The sequence below is a fragment of the Vombatus ursinus genome, unplaced genomic scaffold (assembly GCF_900497805.2).
Source record: "Vombatus ursinus unplaced genomic scaffold, bare-nosed wombat genome assembly UNPS02009205.1, whole genome shotgun sequence".
Taxonomy (NCBI): Eukaryota; Metazoa; Chordata; class Mammalia; order Diprotodontia; family Vombatidae; genus Vombatus; species Vombatus ursinus.
Window position 1 is genome coordinate 16,842,392 of NW_020948983.1, and position 17,336 is coordinate 16,859,727.

The 17,336-nt window shown below is 39.4% G+C and overlaps 1 protein-coding gene across 5 annotated transcripts in view; it reads left to right on the top strand.

Annotated features, from left to right (window-relative positions):
- STN1 (STN1, CST complex subunit) overlaps window positions 1-17,336 on the top strand; it is a 48,123-nt gene that overhangs the window by 4,790 nt on the left and 25,997 nt on the right. For 4 of the 5 annotated variants that reach the window (XM_027851413.1, XM_027851417.1, XM_027851414.1 and 1 more), the window contains exons 4-5: window positions 6,678-6,746; window positions 11,413-11,457. In XM_027851413.1, the coding sequence (XP_027707214.1) occupies window positions 6,678-6,746; window positions 11,413-11,457 (114 nt within the window). The remainder of the gene's footprint in view (window positions 1-6,677; window positions 6,747-11,412; window positions 11,458-17,336) is intronic. The other variant, XM_027851416.1, reaches the window with a different exon arrangement.

Here is a 17,336-nt window from a genome sequence, read left to right on the forward strand (position 1 = left end):
GTGTGTGTGTGTGTGTGTGTGTGTGTGTGTGTGTGTGTGTGTGTGTGTGTGTGTGTGTGTGTGTGTGTGTGTGTGTGTGTGTGGAGTATACTGTTCATATTTTGCTTTATCTGGGAACAGATGGAAGGAGCCAGGTCCTAAGAGTTTTTATAATATTTTTCGTAATTAAAAAAAGATGAAATATTACCACATGTATCATTGACATGTATTAGATTTACTAGTTATAGATTGTTTATACTTACAGGGTTTGAGCTTTGAGAATTTTTCCCAAGCCCTTTGTATTTTCTTGTTGTCTTTATTTGTATTCTAGAATAGGTGGTCTTGTCAGGTGCTCCCTACTGAGGTTTTCTTGTGCAGAGTTTTCTCTGTTCCTATAGGAACAAAGGGTACTGGACCTTTCCATTTTGACCAGCTTGCTCATTTGGACAAGCCTTTATTAACGGCCTGCTTTGTGCCCAGTTCTGAGTTAGGTATGCTGTAGGAAGTAAGGGAAGCGTGAGCCAATTCCTTCCCCTCCAGGAACTCCTAGAAAAAACAGAATAGGACATCAGTGTTTCTGTAGTGGGCATTTTCTGGCAGTTGTGATCACGTTGAAGTTATTTTTCTCTTTAAAGTAATCTGATTTCCCCCCCCCCCCTTTTTTTTTGTCCGTAAGAAAGGTCAGTAATATTTGTTTTGTAGCTATTTTTTAAAGACGAGTTGATTGAGGGCACTAGGGTACCAGTTCTGTCCTTAGCCTTGCTAGTTGATCCTGACTTTGCTGCTGCTCCTAAGACCTACCATTTATAGAAAGCTACAGACATTCTCTCTTAATCCTCATAACTACTGTGTGAGGTCAATGGTCGAGATAGTTTATCCATTTTTCAGATGATGAAACTGAGGCTCAGAGAAGTTAAGGAATTTGTTTAAGGTCATACAGTGAGTCACTGACAGAGCCAGAGTTTGAACGCAGGACTTTTGACTTCAAATCCAGTGTTCTTTCTATTATACCATACCTCTCTCTGTAGATTCAACCTGCTGGAAGGCCAAATCTTTTGATTTTTAAAAGAAGCAAACAACAGCAACCTGAACAAGGATATTTTCTCTCCCATAAAATAAATCTAGGTCTAAGGAAGATTTGGAGTGTTTGACTATGCTTGAATAAACTTTCCCAGAGAGGGAGTTCCCCAAGAGAAAGAAACCTTTGAGGGCTATGTTGGAAATAGTGGAATAATTCAGAATGAAAATAACTTCTAAGCCTAATCTCTCCCACTGACTGAGTCAAAGCTCTTTCTGTTTCTGCAGTCCAGAGAACTTATTTTAGCTTTTAGAATGAATACCTGCCAGGCTGCCCCTCCCTGTTCTTTCCTCAGTTTTGGTCGGCCTGACTCACTGGGAGCTGTACTTGGGCTGTTTCCTGTTCATACTGTTTGACTTGTCTCGCAGCTAAAAACAAAAGGGTGACCAGGGCTGGCCTGGAAAGGAACTGGTATTGCATCAGCTAGAGAGTAGTGCCTTATGTAGTACCATGGTGATCTATCCCCCTCTAACCTATTCAGCAGCAATGGCCCCAGAAGGCTTTAGAAAGGTCTAGGGGGAAGAGTCGAAAAGCAAGTATTAGTCTGTGGCCTCTGTCATGATCGTTAGTGGACTTGAATACCATGCCAAAACAGCTTAAAAGAGTACCTTCTACTGGGGCCAAGAAACCTGGGAGGCAGATGTCCTCTTGCTTCAAGAATTTAACTTGTCCCCAGTTAAAAGCTTGAGAGAGTTTCAGATGGTATAATAAAAGTCTGTATTTTCTGGGTACAGAATTTAGTTGATAGATATTGACTAAGCACTTACTATGTTTAGGCACTTTGCTCAACTCTAGGGATACGAAGAAAAGCAAAAAACACAATCATTCCCCTCAAGGAGCTCACGTTCTAACGGGAGAGACAACATGTAAATAACCAGATACCTAGAAGATGTATGTATGTATGTAGATATATATATACACACATACATATACATGCACACATATATTTATATGTGCATATATACACATACATACATACATACATACATATATATGAAGAGTAGGTATTAGAATCTCCAAGGGAAAGGTACTAGCAGTTAGAGGGGACCAAGAAAGATTTCTTGTAAAAAGTGGAGTTTAAGCTGAGTCTTGAAGGAAGCTGGAGAAATTAAGAGGAGGAGATGAGGAAGGAGACCATTGCAGGCAAAGGGATAGGCATTGCAAAGACGCAGGAACTAGATATGAAGTGGCTGGAAGTGTGGCATAGTGACTAGAGGACTGGCTTTATAATTAGGAAGACCTGGGTTTAAGTCCTGCCTTTAATGTACGTTAACTGTGTGACTGTCAAGGACCATTCATCTCCCAGAGCTCCAGACAGCTCTGTAGGGCTATAAGTTACAAATGAGTTGCTTCTCTGCTCTGATGAAAGAGTTTCCACACCAGGAGTCCCCCACACTGATCAAATCACAAGGTAGATCCAGTACCAATAAAAGTTTGTCTAGATGCTTAGTAATGTTTGGATTGATGGTATCAATTTTAGATCATTGTTGAGGCCAAAGTAATGTATTAACCAACAAAGAGGTGCTCCTGTTTTCAGATTCCAATTCTGTCCCAGCTTCTTCAACCTGGTTTGTCAATCATTATCTTTGTTCTTTCTAGTCACCGTGTAGGAAAATCCTAAAACATTTGTCCCACCCAATCTGGATTGGCTTTATCTACATTGACTCATGCCAATCTGCTATTGTTTCCTGTGTCACAGGAGTAAAATAACTCGTGTCCTTCCACAAATGAGTTCATGTAAAAATCATGAATAAAAGGGAAAGAAAAGAAAAGGCTTAGGTTTTTTTTTTTTAATTAATTTGAACACACTCTGATTTCTGTTTGTCCTGAAACAAAATCACTGGCCTACCATGTTATAGCCAACACCTATAGTTGGCTCGTAAGAGAGTTCAGAAGACAATGAGGCCACACAGAATGATACAAACATTTTCAGACGTAGTCAATGAGTTGATTTGTTTTGCTTGAATTTATTTATTTGTTTCAAGTGGACAACTATTAGGGGAGTGTGGGGCGGTTGGTGGGTAGTGATAGAGATGCAAAATTTAAAACATAAAACAAAGAGTGTTATTAAAACATCTGTAATCCGTTGTTTCCTTCCTTTTCTCACACCTTGTTCTTAATTCTGCAGTCTGGCTTCTGGCTTCATCATTCAATTAAAACTGTTCTTTCCAAAGATACCAGTGATATCTAAATTGCTAAATCTAATGACCTCTTAGTCCTCATCCTTCTTGACCTCTCTGTAGCCCTTGTCAGTCACCCTCTTCTCCCTGAAATTCCTTTCTCACTAGGTTTTCATGACACTTTTCTCTCCTAGTTCTCCTTCCTATCTGAATACTCCTCCTCCCACTCCTTTGCTAGATTTTCATCCAGGTTATGCCCACCAACCATGGGTGTCCTCAGGTCTCTGTCCTGGGCTCTCTTTTCTTTTCCCTTTATATGATTTTGCTTGGTAAACTCACCAGCAACCATAAATTCAGTTATCTTTTCTGTATTGATAAGTAACTAAGTAATGCAATGGGTAGAGTGGAGTCAAGAAGACTCATTTTCCTGAGTTCAGATCTGGTTTCAGACACTTGGCAAATCCCTTAGCTTCAGTTCACCTCAGTTTCCTCATCTCCAAAATGATATGAAGAAGAAAATGGCAGACCACTCCAGTATCTCTGCCATAAAAACTCCAAATGGGGTCACAGAGTCAGACATGACTGAAATGACTGAACAACAAACAATACTGATGATTCCCAGATCTCTTTATCTAACCTTAACCTTTCTCCTAACCTCTGTTCTCATGTCCCCAACTACCTATTAGATATCTTGAACTAGAAGTCCTTAGTAATAACAGTAATAAGAGTTAGCATTTGGATAGTGCTTTTAGGTTTGCAAAATACTTTTACATATTATCTCATTTTATTCTCAAAACAAACCTGAAAACTTGGTGTTATTATTATCCCAGTTTTACAGATGGGGAAACTGAGGCTGGCAGAAATTAAGTGGCTTGCCCAGGATCACACAGCTGGTAAATATCTGAGATCAGTTTTGAACCCAGGTCTTACTGTCTCCAGCTCCAGCACTCTCTCCACTGCACCACCAAGCTGATTACTCAACAGATCCAAAACTGAACTCCTAGCTCCCAAAACTTCCCCCCTGAAATCCTATCCGTTTTCTAACTTTACGATTACTTTTGAGGACAACATCATCCTCCCAGTCATCCAGGCTTACAGAGAGGATGACCTTAACCTCTGGTCTTTACTCTTTCACCCTCAATATCCAATCAGTTGCCAAGTCTGGTTGATTCGACCTTTGGATTCGACCTCTTCCACACACTCCCTTCTCTCCTGTGACAGTACCACCACCTAACGTCTAGACTATCACAGTGCCTGTTGGTTGGGCTCCCTGCCTTAAGTCTCTTCCCAGTCCAGTCCATCCTCCACTCAGCTGTCAGATTGATCTTCATAAAGCACAAATCTGACCATGTCACCCTTCTATTCTTTAAACTTCACAGGCTCCCTGTCACATCCAAGATTGAGTATAGAATCCTCTATCTGGCATTCAGATCTCTTCATAACCTGCCTACCTCCTCCCTTTTGAGTCATCTTATACCATATGCTCCCCTCCTCCATGTACTCTGCATTCCAGTGACATTATTCTTCTTGCTGTTCCTCAATCAAGATACTCCCATCCCCTGACTTTGCATTTCAATGCTATCCATCATGCCTAGAATTCTTTCTGTCCCATTTCTGTCTCCTGGCCTCCCTGGCTACCTTCAAGCCCCAGCTGAAATCATTCCTACAAGAAGCCTTTCCTCATCCCACATAATGCTAGTGGTGCCTTCCTTCTGTTGATTCTCTGCAGTCTATCTTGTTTGTATCTTGTTTGTATATGGTTGTTTGCATGTTGTCTCTCTCATTAGCCCCTTGAGAGCAGGCCCTTTTTTTTTTTTTTGCCTGGGAATAAGTCAGCTAGGTGGCACTGGGCCTGGAGTTAGGAGGACCTGACTTTAATGCTGGCTTCAGACACTTACTAGCTGTCTTAGCCTGGACAAGCCACTTAACCTGTCTTTGCCTCAGTTTTATCAACCATAAAATAGGGATAATAATAACACCTACCTTCTAAGGTTATTGTGAGGATTAAATGAGATAATATTTGTAAAGTATTTAGTACAATGCCTGGCACAAAATAGGCTTTTAATAAATGCTTCTTTTTTTCCTTCTCTCATTCCACACTGAAGTCCTCCACACTGATAAGATCATAGGTAGATCCTCCGTTTTGTTATTCTTTGTATATTGAAATATTTTGTTCTTTGATGATTCTTAAATTCGAAGTTAAAAAGAAAAGAATTCTTTTAAAGAAAAGAATATAAAAAAATAAAATTCATGTACCAGATGTTCATGGGTTTATAAACAGTCTTTTTTTTTGTTCTTTGAATATTGAAATATTTGTTATTTGATTATTCTTAAGGTTGTAATAAAAAAGAAAAAAAATAAGGCAATCAGATCAGTAGACCAAGTATTCTCTTCCATCCTCTTTTGACCCTTCTCAGAACAGTACCTTGCAGGCTGTTTAGTTTAGGGGAGTGGCAGGGTTGATGCTTGAACCTCTTGAACACGAATTGCAAGGATTGAGGTAACTTTAAGGCAGAAATTCTGCCCTGGAGAAGGCCCTGGGCTAATGTCTTGAGGTATACTCTTCTTCAGCTATTCCCTTCTGATATGTCAGGAGCATCGGATGATCTCTGTCTTTTCCCAAAAGGCCTTGCCTACTCCCTTCATGCCAGCTCTTCTCTTCTATTGAACCTACAGGGTCCTGTAACACAACAATATTTTCATGACCAGTACTGTTATAATTTGTAAAATGGAAGTATGTGTGTCCATGTGCACGTTTGTGTGTGCATCTATGTATAAAAATGTAAAATAATGTTATTATTATATATGTATTTATCTATGAAAACAAAACTTTGTTCTTCTGTAGTCTTTCATCTGAAGAGCTCGCAATACTTTTATTCTCACATTCTCTGTATTAAGTGAAAGTAAGTGGAAAATATCTCACAAAGAGATACTAAGGTATAAGGGCTTCGTTTGATTTCTCAAGGCCCCTTTCCATGATGATAATAAGAAGACAGCACAAAACCCTAGACTCCAGGCTGATGTCTTTTCAGTGTAGGGTATAAATAATTTTGTCAGTATATTTTGTTTTAGCTAATTCATCTATCTATGAGCACTCGAGACTAAAATAGACAGTTATTTTCTAAGGACACTGTTTTGGGGAGGCAAAAATATTGAGTATCTAAGATTAGTGGAGTACAGGAAATACACAATTTGTGCAGCTGATTTTCTAGAATGCAAAAAATTAGAGTTCAAAGAGGAATGTTTACAATGTGTACAAATTTTGACATGCAGACAAGTGGTTTTTATTAGGGGTCTGGTGAGAAATGTCTGGAGATCCAAGAGTTTAAATAAATGTTTTACGCTAGATTAAGGTATTTGTCTCTTGGGGAAAAAAAGTAATATAAATAATTTATCCTTTTTCACTGTCACGGACAAAAGCACAAAAGTATTATGATAACATGCTTGCCATGCAAGAAAAGCCACCATCTCTGATCTGCTGTATTTATGTTCTCTTGTAGTTGATGACAGTACAGGTGTTATAAACTGCATCTGTTGGAAAAGCTCACAAGATACTAAGTCATCTTCAGGTAAGATGACATTGATTTGCCACGCTTATTCACGTTTGATTTAACCAATACATTTTATTTCTATAAACGAATCAGAAGAGTATTTAGGCCTGAATTTTCAGATGAGTTCATTGGGTTTTGTAGGCTGTCAGTGACACACTTAAAGCTTCTGCTGCTGCTCGAAAACTGATAATGTAGTGTAGTGTCACCGATCAGGTTTGTTCACCGACATTCTCATGATTCTTCTTTCCATCCATTTGGGGCTCATTTCCATCAACACTAGTGGGAATGCCAGCAGAATGCTATGAAAGTCCAGCAGTTCTGGGTCTTTGTTATTTAGGGCAGTTACTGAGTGGGACAGAACAACTATTCCAGTTCAGCATGAGGTCATGTTGCTGAGCTAGAGGTTTTGAAATGTCACTCATCTACATGGTAGCAGTAGTCAAACTCTACAAAGTCATGAGTTGGCATGACACCAACATCTCTGATCTGTTATGTGCTCCACATAACATACCAGGCATTCTGTGATCTATAAGTAGGTAGAATATTAGCTTTTGAGAAGCATCTAAAAATATTGTTTAGAAAATAACTTTTTAAAAAAATAGATTTTTATTGGTGTATTTTGTTTATACATTACCTAGATTTCCTCCTATCCCAGAGAGCTGTCTCTTAAAACAAACAAGCAAAAATTTTTTAAAGAAAAAGGAAAGATTGTTATTTGGCAATTAAGAGATCATTGGTAACTTTGGAGAGAGCAGTTTTAGTTGAATGATGAGGTCAGAAGCCTGGACAAGCCGCTTAACCTGTTTTTGCCTCAGTTTTACATCTTAATGTAGAGCATTAAGAGAGTGAGAGGAAAGGAAATTGAGCCATTGGTTATAGACATATGTGCCCAAAGAGTTTAGCCATGAAAGGGAGGCAGCATATAGGACAATAGCTAGCAGGTATGGATGGGTCAAATGAGGAGTTTTTTTGAGAATGGAGGAGACATGGTCATTTTTGTAGATAGTAGAGAATTCACTAATCTGCTGGGGGAGACAGGTTGGAATGGGACCACTCATGCATGTAGAGAAATTTACCTTGACCAGAAAAGGGTCATTTCTTCATCTGAGACACGGGTGAAGGAGGAGAAAATAGTGGTAAGTATCTTAGTGATGTGCAATGAGAAGCAAGAGAGACAGAGGAGCTCTCTGCAAATGGTCTAAGTTTTTTCAGTGAAATGTGAGGCAAAGTTGTCATCTAAGAGAGCTGGGGGAGGGGAAGCCTTGAAAGATGTAGAGGAATGGAAAGCTTTGGGAAAAGCTGCTGTGGTGAGTAGGATAGTGAAACAATTAAGGAGGTGTAAAAGGTTTGCCTCAGTACAGTGAGGGTCCAGTTGAGATTATGTAATATAAATTTATCGTGGACTCAGTCATCTTGGTTCCATGATTTTCTCTAGCTTTGTTCAGAAACACATGAATAGGAATGAAAGCAATGATGGTGGGAGTAATCCAATCCTGAATCTTGGCAGGACAAGGGCAGAAAAAGGATAAGGGGTCAAGAGACTTGAGAGAAAAGGGAAGTGTGGAGTTGAACTGGTTCACTAAAGAATCCAGATGGGAAAGGGAGGAGAGTGTAACCAGTGAAAGGGCAATGGCCTATGAAGAACTGAGTGGTTGAGTGACTGAAGGTCCCAGTGAGGATGAAGAACAGTGTTAGGGAATGCAAGGCAGAGAGAGAGGTAGGATGACAACAGATTGTGATCAGATAAAGGAATTTCAGAGTTCATGAACATAGATGTGGAACACTAGTGGGTGATGGCAAGATCAGGGGCGTGACTGTCACAGTGTATAGCTGAGGCAAGGTAAAGTAGTAGGTCATGAGAATTCAGTTGAGAAATGAAGAGGCTAGAGTGTTTGAGGCAATATCAATATATATTTGAAGTCTCCTAGTATGAGGGCAGGAGCCGGGGACAAGAGAAAGACTGTGAGCCAGACACTGAACTTGTTTAAGATTGATAGCACGAGGTCCATTAGATGGCTTCCATCAGAAACTTGATTGGGTGATGAAGATAGATTTAATGACCTCCAGAGGAAGAGAGGTTACTAAGTGATGGTGGTAGATGGAGAACCAGGAAGTGATCATGAGGAGCAAAGACAATTCCCGGTGAGTGATAAGATAAAGTCGGAAGACGGATTGAAAAGAGAGTGAGAGGAAAGGAAGTGGCATCATTGATTATAGATAACCTTCCCAAGAATTTTAGTGATGAAGGGTAGGAGACACGTAGGACAGTAGCCAGCAGGCATGGGTGGATCAAGTGAGGGTTTTAGCTATTTTGATATTGTTTGATGCCAATGGAGTATACAGATTGTCATCAACTAATCCTCATTCTTGCTCTGTGATAAGCTGACCATCCTTCCTTTTTAGTCCTGTAGTTTTCTCCCTGATGATATTATTCACATTGTTTTTTATTTCTTACCTCAGTGCACTGCTCTGGGATTTCTCCAACGTTTCTAGTAATCTCATTATTGGAAAAACCTCATCATTGTGCAAGAGTCCTTCAGCCTTGGTACTCCATCTCATCACTAACCTCTGCCCCTCTGTTTAGAGAGTGAGGCCATGAACTTTAAAACTTCCTTTTAAGGAGGAAGCTCAGCTTAGACATCTTTTCATTTCTCATCTGACTATGCTGATTTGGGACTTCTCTAATTTTTTTCACTATGACCCCATGTTAGGTACCTTTCCCTCCAGCTTTTCAGCTTCTAATGTGCTGTCTTCCCCTCTTAGAATGTAAGCCCCTTGAAGGCAAGGACTTCCTTTTTCATATTTATATCTCCAACACTTAGCACAATGCCTGTTCCATAGTAGGTACTTAATGAATGTTTATCGACTATTGATATCACTTCACTGAAAAGTTATTTGATGGTATGTGTTGCAGCTTATTTGCTGCCTCTCCAGTGTCCTTTGTGTAATCATCTCACTTTAATGATTTGAAGATATAGTATCACTGGAAGAGTATTGATATCAAAAAGATGATCTTTCATTTCAGAAGAAAACATGAGTTTGGTTTCTCATTGGCATTCCAGCCCTGTGCTCTTACTTGCAATCAGATACAGGATGAATTCATTATCTATCTGCAGTGTTCAGTATATGTAGACTGATGGACTATCTCCATGGGCTGTCCATCCAACTGCAGTAGAACTGCTGGAAAGTCAGCGTTCTTCATTTTCATTCACACGCTTTTCCTGTGTGCACAGTTAGACAGAACTCTTTTGAATGATTATGGTTCTCATTTAGGCATCTTCACAGTGTTCTAGGGCTTGATGCAATCTGCACAAGGTCATATGTAAGGAAGAGCATTTGGGGAACTTCATTACATAGAGGTGGTCAGTCCCTTTCACTTGGGCTACGTGCTGCATGTCCTCTAAGACAAAAGTGACAAACACCTTTGCTAAGCAGACAAACAAGTTCCATGCCTCAGTTGATAGTAATAATCAGAGGATTCTAAGAGTTATCACTATTGTTACATTTTTTCAAGAAATCTTTACTGTCTTGGCATATTTACAGTAGACACTTTGTTGAAGGAGAGTCTTAAGGAAGCATTTTGATCTGCCAAAGAAAATGCTTTTTTTATAGTCAGCTAACAGTAAGCACAGTGGAGTCTTTTATTCTTTGTACTTTTCAGTCAGTTGGGTCATTGTGAAAATGTGGTTTGTTATAGAACATCTCTTAGGAAATTCTGCCTTTTTCCTTCATATTCATTCATCTAGGATACCCTTGATGAATATGTTGATTATTCTGATAAAGATTTTGTAGAGATGGAGAAACAAGCACATGGTGAACCCCCTCCAAAGTCTGTCATCATAAAGTCTGGGAGTTATTCTATTATGTCTTAATGATCTTGAAAGAAGAATGGAAAGGGAGGAGAAGAGAAATACCCTTGGAAGGGAAGGGAAAGGAAGATTAGGGAAAATTATTTCACGTAATTAGCTGTGCAAGTAGAAGTTTCAACAAACAAGGAGGAAAAGGGTGGGTGGAGTGTCTGACACTTGTACATTATCCTTATCTGAACTGGTTAAAGAAGGAAAGAATACACACATACACAGACAGTTGGATACATTTTCCTCAATAGGGAAACTGGAAAAGAGAAGAAGTGAGGGAGAGTAAATGAAGGGAGGGGTTATCCCTAAGCAAAACAAACTCTAAGAATGTACAAAAATTATAGCTCTTTTTGAGGTGGTGAAGAATTGGAATCTGAGGGGAAGCTCATCAGTTGGGAAATGGCTGAATGAGTTGTAGTATAGGACATGACAAAATGCTAGTGTGCTGTGAGAAATGATGAAGAGCATGGTTTCAGAGAAACCTGGGAAGACTTGTGTAAACTGATGCAGAGTGTAGTGTGCAGAACCAGGAGAACTATTTGTACATTGACAACAATATTGTAGATACAAATGGCTTTAAAAGACACTAATCAGTGTAATGACCAATGGATTTCAGAGAACTGATAATGAAACATGCTGCTCACCTCCTGATAGAGAGTAGAAAGACTTGGATTACAGAATGTGTATTTATATATAAATACATATACATATATATATATATATATATATATATATTTCCTTTAAGACGTGGCCAATGTGTAAATTTGTTTTGCTTAAATATACATGTTTGTAACAGGGATTTTGTTTTTCTTTCATTCTCAATTTAGGGTGGGAGGAAGATAAAGCAGATTTTAATGGATTGAAATTGAAATGTAAGCACATGGATTAATGGTTGTTTTTTCTTGGTTACTTTCTATTTTTGAAATTAGACCTGTGTTTTTTTCCTAAGTACATAGTAACCTCCCTTTTATCAAATATCTTGAGAATTGGTCCCAATAATCCCCCAAATTGTGTCAACTCTTATTTGGACCTCCTCTTTATAGATGATGTGGTCTAATTTCCCATCTTTGTTTTCATTGGTGCCACATTCTCCTCTTCATACAACGCATCAGGGACTGTGATGTTAAGTGTCCTAATATGTTCTCTCCACAGTAACTGATGAAGGAAAGAGTTTATCTGAATATTAATAGAGCATTTCCATTTTCCAGTTTTATCCTTAAATGCCTTCAGGATCATAGGATCATAGATTTAGTGACAGAAGCGACCTGGTGAGGTCATCTGATCCAGCCCTTTCATTTTATAAATAAGAAAACTCAAGCCAGGAAGGTTAAGGAATTTTCTTCAACGTCTCACAGATAATAATGGCAGAGCTGGCATTTGAACTCAGATCCTATGACTTCTACCCTGCTGTGTAGCAAGTGCCTCCAATCTGTAGTTTATTTAGGTCTCTCACCAAACATTCTATAAACTTGCTTTTTCCTCTTCCTCCACTTTTTCTTGAGTTTTTAAGAAGCAGCGATTCTCTTCTACTACCATATTCTTTCATAAGGTTTTGCAGGTGAATTTGTATTTTGAATTGGTATTTTCCTTAGCTGCAGTGTGTCTTATTAGCAGGAAGTTGTTTCCTGACAGAGATGGTTTCTAGGCTTGTTTGGTCTCAGTGTATTGATTGATTCACAGCTATTAAACTTCCTTAGGAAATGGTATTAGTCTGTATCAATTTCCATTCTTTTATCTATTTCTTTCTTTTTTTTTGTTTTTTTTGTTTCAGCAGCTTGTTTAAATATGTTTAGTTGGAGTTGTTTCAGTTGTTTCTTGAACGGAACACTCCACTGGTTGTCTCTCATGTCTGAAAAAAAAAAAGAAAGGAGGGAAGGAAAGAAAGAAAGTATGAAGAGAAAGAAGGGAGGAGAGGGTAGAAGAAAAAGCTAATAAGAACTGAGTAGTGCTTTTAAATGGACTTGATTTTATGACTCATCAGCATCTAAATAGCTTTGAAGAATACTAATCTATAGATATATAACACAGTATTCAGTCTGTGGAGACCTACTTGTCCATTTGTAGATTTGCAGATCCCTGGGAATAGCTCAGTGGGTACCTAGATATCCAGAGTCCACAGATTGGGAATCCCTGGTCAGCATCTAAGAAATTAGAGAGTCCGTGTCTCATTAGATCAAAAAACATCTTTTCTGGAAAGGGACATTTATTGAAACTATTTTGTGTTGGGTTAAAAATCAGATGACTCATGGATTAGACTAGAATCAATTCAAACTATTGTGACTTCTATAGGTGACAGATAAGACTTAACGATAATACTGTTTAAGGAATCATTATTTTATTAAATGTGTTGGGATAACTTTGAGTAACAGTTTAGGGAAGAAATACCTTTTATCCGTAATTCACGTCGTATTTTATTGAAATCAGTATTAACGTGAATATTCTTTCCAATGTTGCCTATTTTGACTCCACATCTTGTTAAACTATTTCATAACACTTACGATTCCTTCTCTTGGGGTCCAGGGAAGAAGACCCTATTTCTGATGACCAGGTATAATAAAATTAAATTATTCCATAAGGAACACAGATTCTCCCAGCTTTGAAGCCAGTTCATTCTCCACTTCACCATGCTGCCTTGCCTACCTACAATAAGTAAAATATATAAACACACAAGGAAATTCAAGTTACCACAGGCTATGAAGGTGTACAACCTTGCTTTCTAAAGGACTGTGTAAATGTGAGCTATTTTAAGTTGGTATGAGGAAAGGAATCTGAGAAAAAAATCTTGACAAATAGGGAGAAAGGAAGAGAGATTTTTATTTTTTAAGCATTTAATTAAAAATATTATTTAAGTGCCAAACTGTGCATCATCCAGCCCTTTGCTATATGGGCTTTCTTGACTGTCTGTATTCTCATTTTTCTTAGGCCTAAATTCAACTCCTCTTCTGGTATTTCTGTTTATCAAGTCAAGAAATATTTGTTAAATAGTGCTTACTTAGTGGAGGCGGTTAGGTAGGTCAGTGGATAGAGCTCTGGGCCTGAAGTTAGCTAGACCTGAGTTAAAATCCAGCCTCAGACACTTGTTAACTGTGTGCCCTTGAGAAAGTCACTTAATCTCTGTTTGCCTTAATCCACTGGAGAAGGAAATGGCAAATCGCTCCAGTATCTTTGCCAAGAAAACCTCATACAAGGTCATGAAGAGTGAGAGCAGTACTGTGCACCAGGCAGTATGCTGCATGCTGAGAGTACAAAGAAAGATAAAACCAGTGTCTGCTCTCAAGAAGCTCATGGTGTGATGGAGAAGAAAAGATGCAAAAAACTATGTATAAACTGTAAACCCTGTCATAGATAGATATGTCTGTATTCTCATCTCTATATATGTATATACATATGTGTTTATATGTACCTATATAGATATATATATCTATATAGGCCTTTATATGTGTGGGGGTTGGGGAAGAGAGAAAGAGAGAGAGAGAGAAAGGGAAATATTGGGGGAGCCTCAGAGGGAAGGCACTAAGATTAAGCAAGACCAGAAAAAGCGGCTCTTGCAGAAGGTGAGGCCTTAGCTGAGACTTGAAGAAAGCCAGAGAAGTGAGGAGGGAGAGTTTCAGATACAGAGACAGCTGACAGCCATTAAAAATGCTTGGAGTTTAGAGATTGTGTGTCATGTGCAAGGAACAGTTAGGAGACCAGTGCCTCTGGACCACAGTATTTGGAGAAGAGTAAGATATAAGATGATTGAAAAAGTAGAAAAGAATCAGGTGACTATGGGCTTTAAAAGCCAAAACAAAATTTTATAATTTCAATCTGGAGGTTCAGTAGGGAGCTAGACAGATAAGCCCATCAGACATGCCAAATTATCTGGAGAGGGATGCCCTACCTTAAAAAAAAATTCCTTTATTAAAAGCAATGTTGTATTGATGCCTTTTGTTTTTACATCCCGGCCATTTCTGGAAATATGTGCACTCTTGACCATTTGCCAAAGTCTAACCTTCCCGTGTAACAAAGAAAAAAATCGAGCTAAAACACCCCATACAGTGACCACATCTGACAGTGTATGCAATATTCTGCTGTGGTCCCCTGCCACTCGGGCAGGAGGAGAAAGGGTCCAAATGCATCTCAGTGCTTATCTACCTCTACAATTCTGCTTTTGCTCTGACCCAATTAACCCCTCCTTAAAAAATGTCTTAGTACCACTTTTGCTTATCCTCAAGTGGCTGTAAGTTGGTGAAACTTGTTAATTTGTGTGAACAGTAGTGCAACTGCCCACCTTATATCAGCATGGAAACTGCAGTATCCCAAATTCAGACGTTGTCCAGAACTCTGCCTCAAGATTTTGATGGTCCCGGAAGAGAGAGCGGCCCTCTTCCCTCAAGGGCACCGATCTGTCAAATACAATCCCTCCCAGTTTCTCAGTAACAAAAGCAGTTTGTGCTTTATCAGTTGCAAAGGCTGGGTTTGTAGCCTTTCTGACATTGCCCAAGGAAGGCAAATGTCTTATGCTGTCACCAGGAAATGGACAGGGATATAATCAGATGCTCATTTGGAGCAGCTGGTATGGGAGGGGCATTCAGTGTAGGCTGTAACAGTGTGTCCCTGCTGAACTGAGCTGGTAATGGCTGCAATTTCCTGCCCTCTCCACCCCTCATCTAGACCATTCAGAGTGACAGGGGAACCCAACTGCAGTTGTTACTTGTACTCAGTGCTTACCCTTCTCTCTGACTGAGAAATCTGCAAGTCGCTTAGCTAGTATAATTCATAGGGCTCCCAAGCTTCATCATTTAAGTCCTCATTTCTGTTTCAGAGGCTTTCTCTGGGGCCATCAGGGAGAGCGTGAGCCGTCACCCTGGACCAGCAGACACCAGGGACAGTCTCATGGAGCACAATGGTGACACAAGGGGGAGGAGAGCCAAGACCAAACACTGAGAGCTGCAGCTGCACTGCGCTTCTCACAGATTCTCACTGCATGCATTCTTCCCACAAAATAGGGTCCATTTTAATCCAAGATAAACCAACTCTGCTCCCTTATCTGGCTCCCTTCACTGCCCTGCCTGAAGCACTAGGACAGTCACCGCCTCTGGATTCACTTGTTTCCTATAGACATTCATTCCCCTTCTTGCCTTGGGCAGACCTGTCAGGGTTTTACATATAGACACTAAAAAGGAAAAGCTATGGACCCACTTTTGACTCGAAACTCACTTTTTTCTCATGATATTACATTAGACAGCAAGTGTGTATTTTTATAATTAAATTAATTTTTAATGACCAAATATCAATTTTCCTTCTCTCTTACTCACCCCCATGGTGGTAGTGGGTAGGTAGATGTAACAAATATTTCTAGTTAAGCAAAACAAATTCCCACATTGACCACATCCAAAAAATAGATGTTTCATTCTGCCTCCTGAATCTATCGTCTCTCTTAGGGGGTGGGTAGCATGCTTTATTGTTAGTCATCTGAAATTATGGTTGATCATTGCATTGATCAGAATCCTTAAACCGGGGACAGCTAGGTGGTGAAGTAGATGGAACTCCAGCCTTGGAGTCAGGAGGACCAGAGTTCAAATCCGGCCTCAGACACTTGACACTTACTAGCTGTGTGACCCCAGGCAAGTCACTTAACCCTGATTGCCTCACCAAGAAAAAAAAAAGAATCCTTAAATCTTTCAAAGTTTTTTTTAATAGTGCCATTATTAGTAGTTATTATTATTTAATAGTGTCATAAATTGTTCTCTGGGTTCTGTTCAGTTCATTCTGCATCCATTCATACAAGTTTCTCTGAAACTGCTGCCCCTTTTGTCATTTCTTTTTTTTTCCCGTTTGTCATTTCTTACTGCACAGTAGTTTTCATATGCCAAAATTAGTTCAGCTGTTCCTCAATTGATGGACCCCTTCTTAGCTTCCCCTTCTTTGTCATCAGCAAATATATACAAATTACCCATGAATTAAGCTACAGTGCCATTGACTTGAAATGAATAACATTAATGACAGCTATTTAAAAACATCTATGTGAATGTTAGCCAAGAGGAGGAAAATTGAATATGTTTAAACAGTTTGCAGTTTAATATTTACTGCGTTGGGCTCTTTTCTTTTTCACATACAGCATCCTAGTGTTACCCATGTAAGATTTCACAAGTTACCGGTCCCTGGAACTGGTTTTGACTGCCCAATTCTGCTATTCCTGAATGCCTGAATTTTCCCCTGAATCTCACCAGCCAGTTACACACAGCATGATAGTAATGTAACAAAAGAACAATATACTTAAAATAGAAATGCGAAGTGAACAATGAGAAAAAAATGAAACCAGAAAATACTCTCATACTACCCTAAAAACCTTTCTCCCAACCTACAGGTTTCAATTTGAGTCCAGTACCTCTTCATTCCCCTTCTATCTAAAGCAAAATATGAGAGGATTTTCCTTCCAGCTTTTCCTTCCCTGCTTTTGTCTCCTCAACACAACGAGAAGGGGATACCTCAGTCCCTCATGGGAGGTGGTAGGATATGCTGAGCTTTTCAGAAAATATTAAGGACAAGTGTGGGCACCTTGGCTGCAGTCCCATGCCTGGTTCCACATGGCTTCACTTTCCCTTACCTGGCCTTATACTGCCCTCATTTGGGAGTCCTAGTACTGGAGTGAGCTAGTTGCAGTGATGGGTAAACACCTCCCCAGTTACAGGTCCACGTAGGGAGTGATTGAATCCTGGAGAAAAAGCCCTTGGCCTAGAAATAGCCATTTCTCTTTCTCTCCCTCACT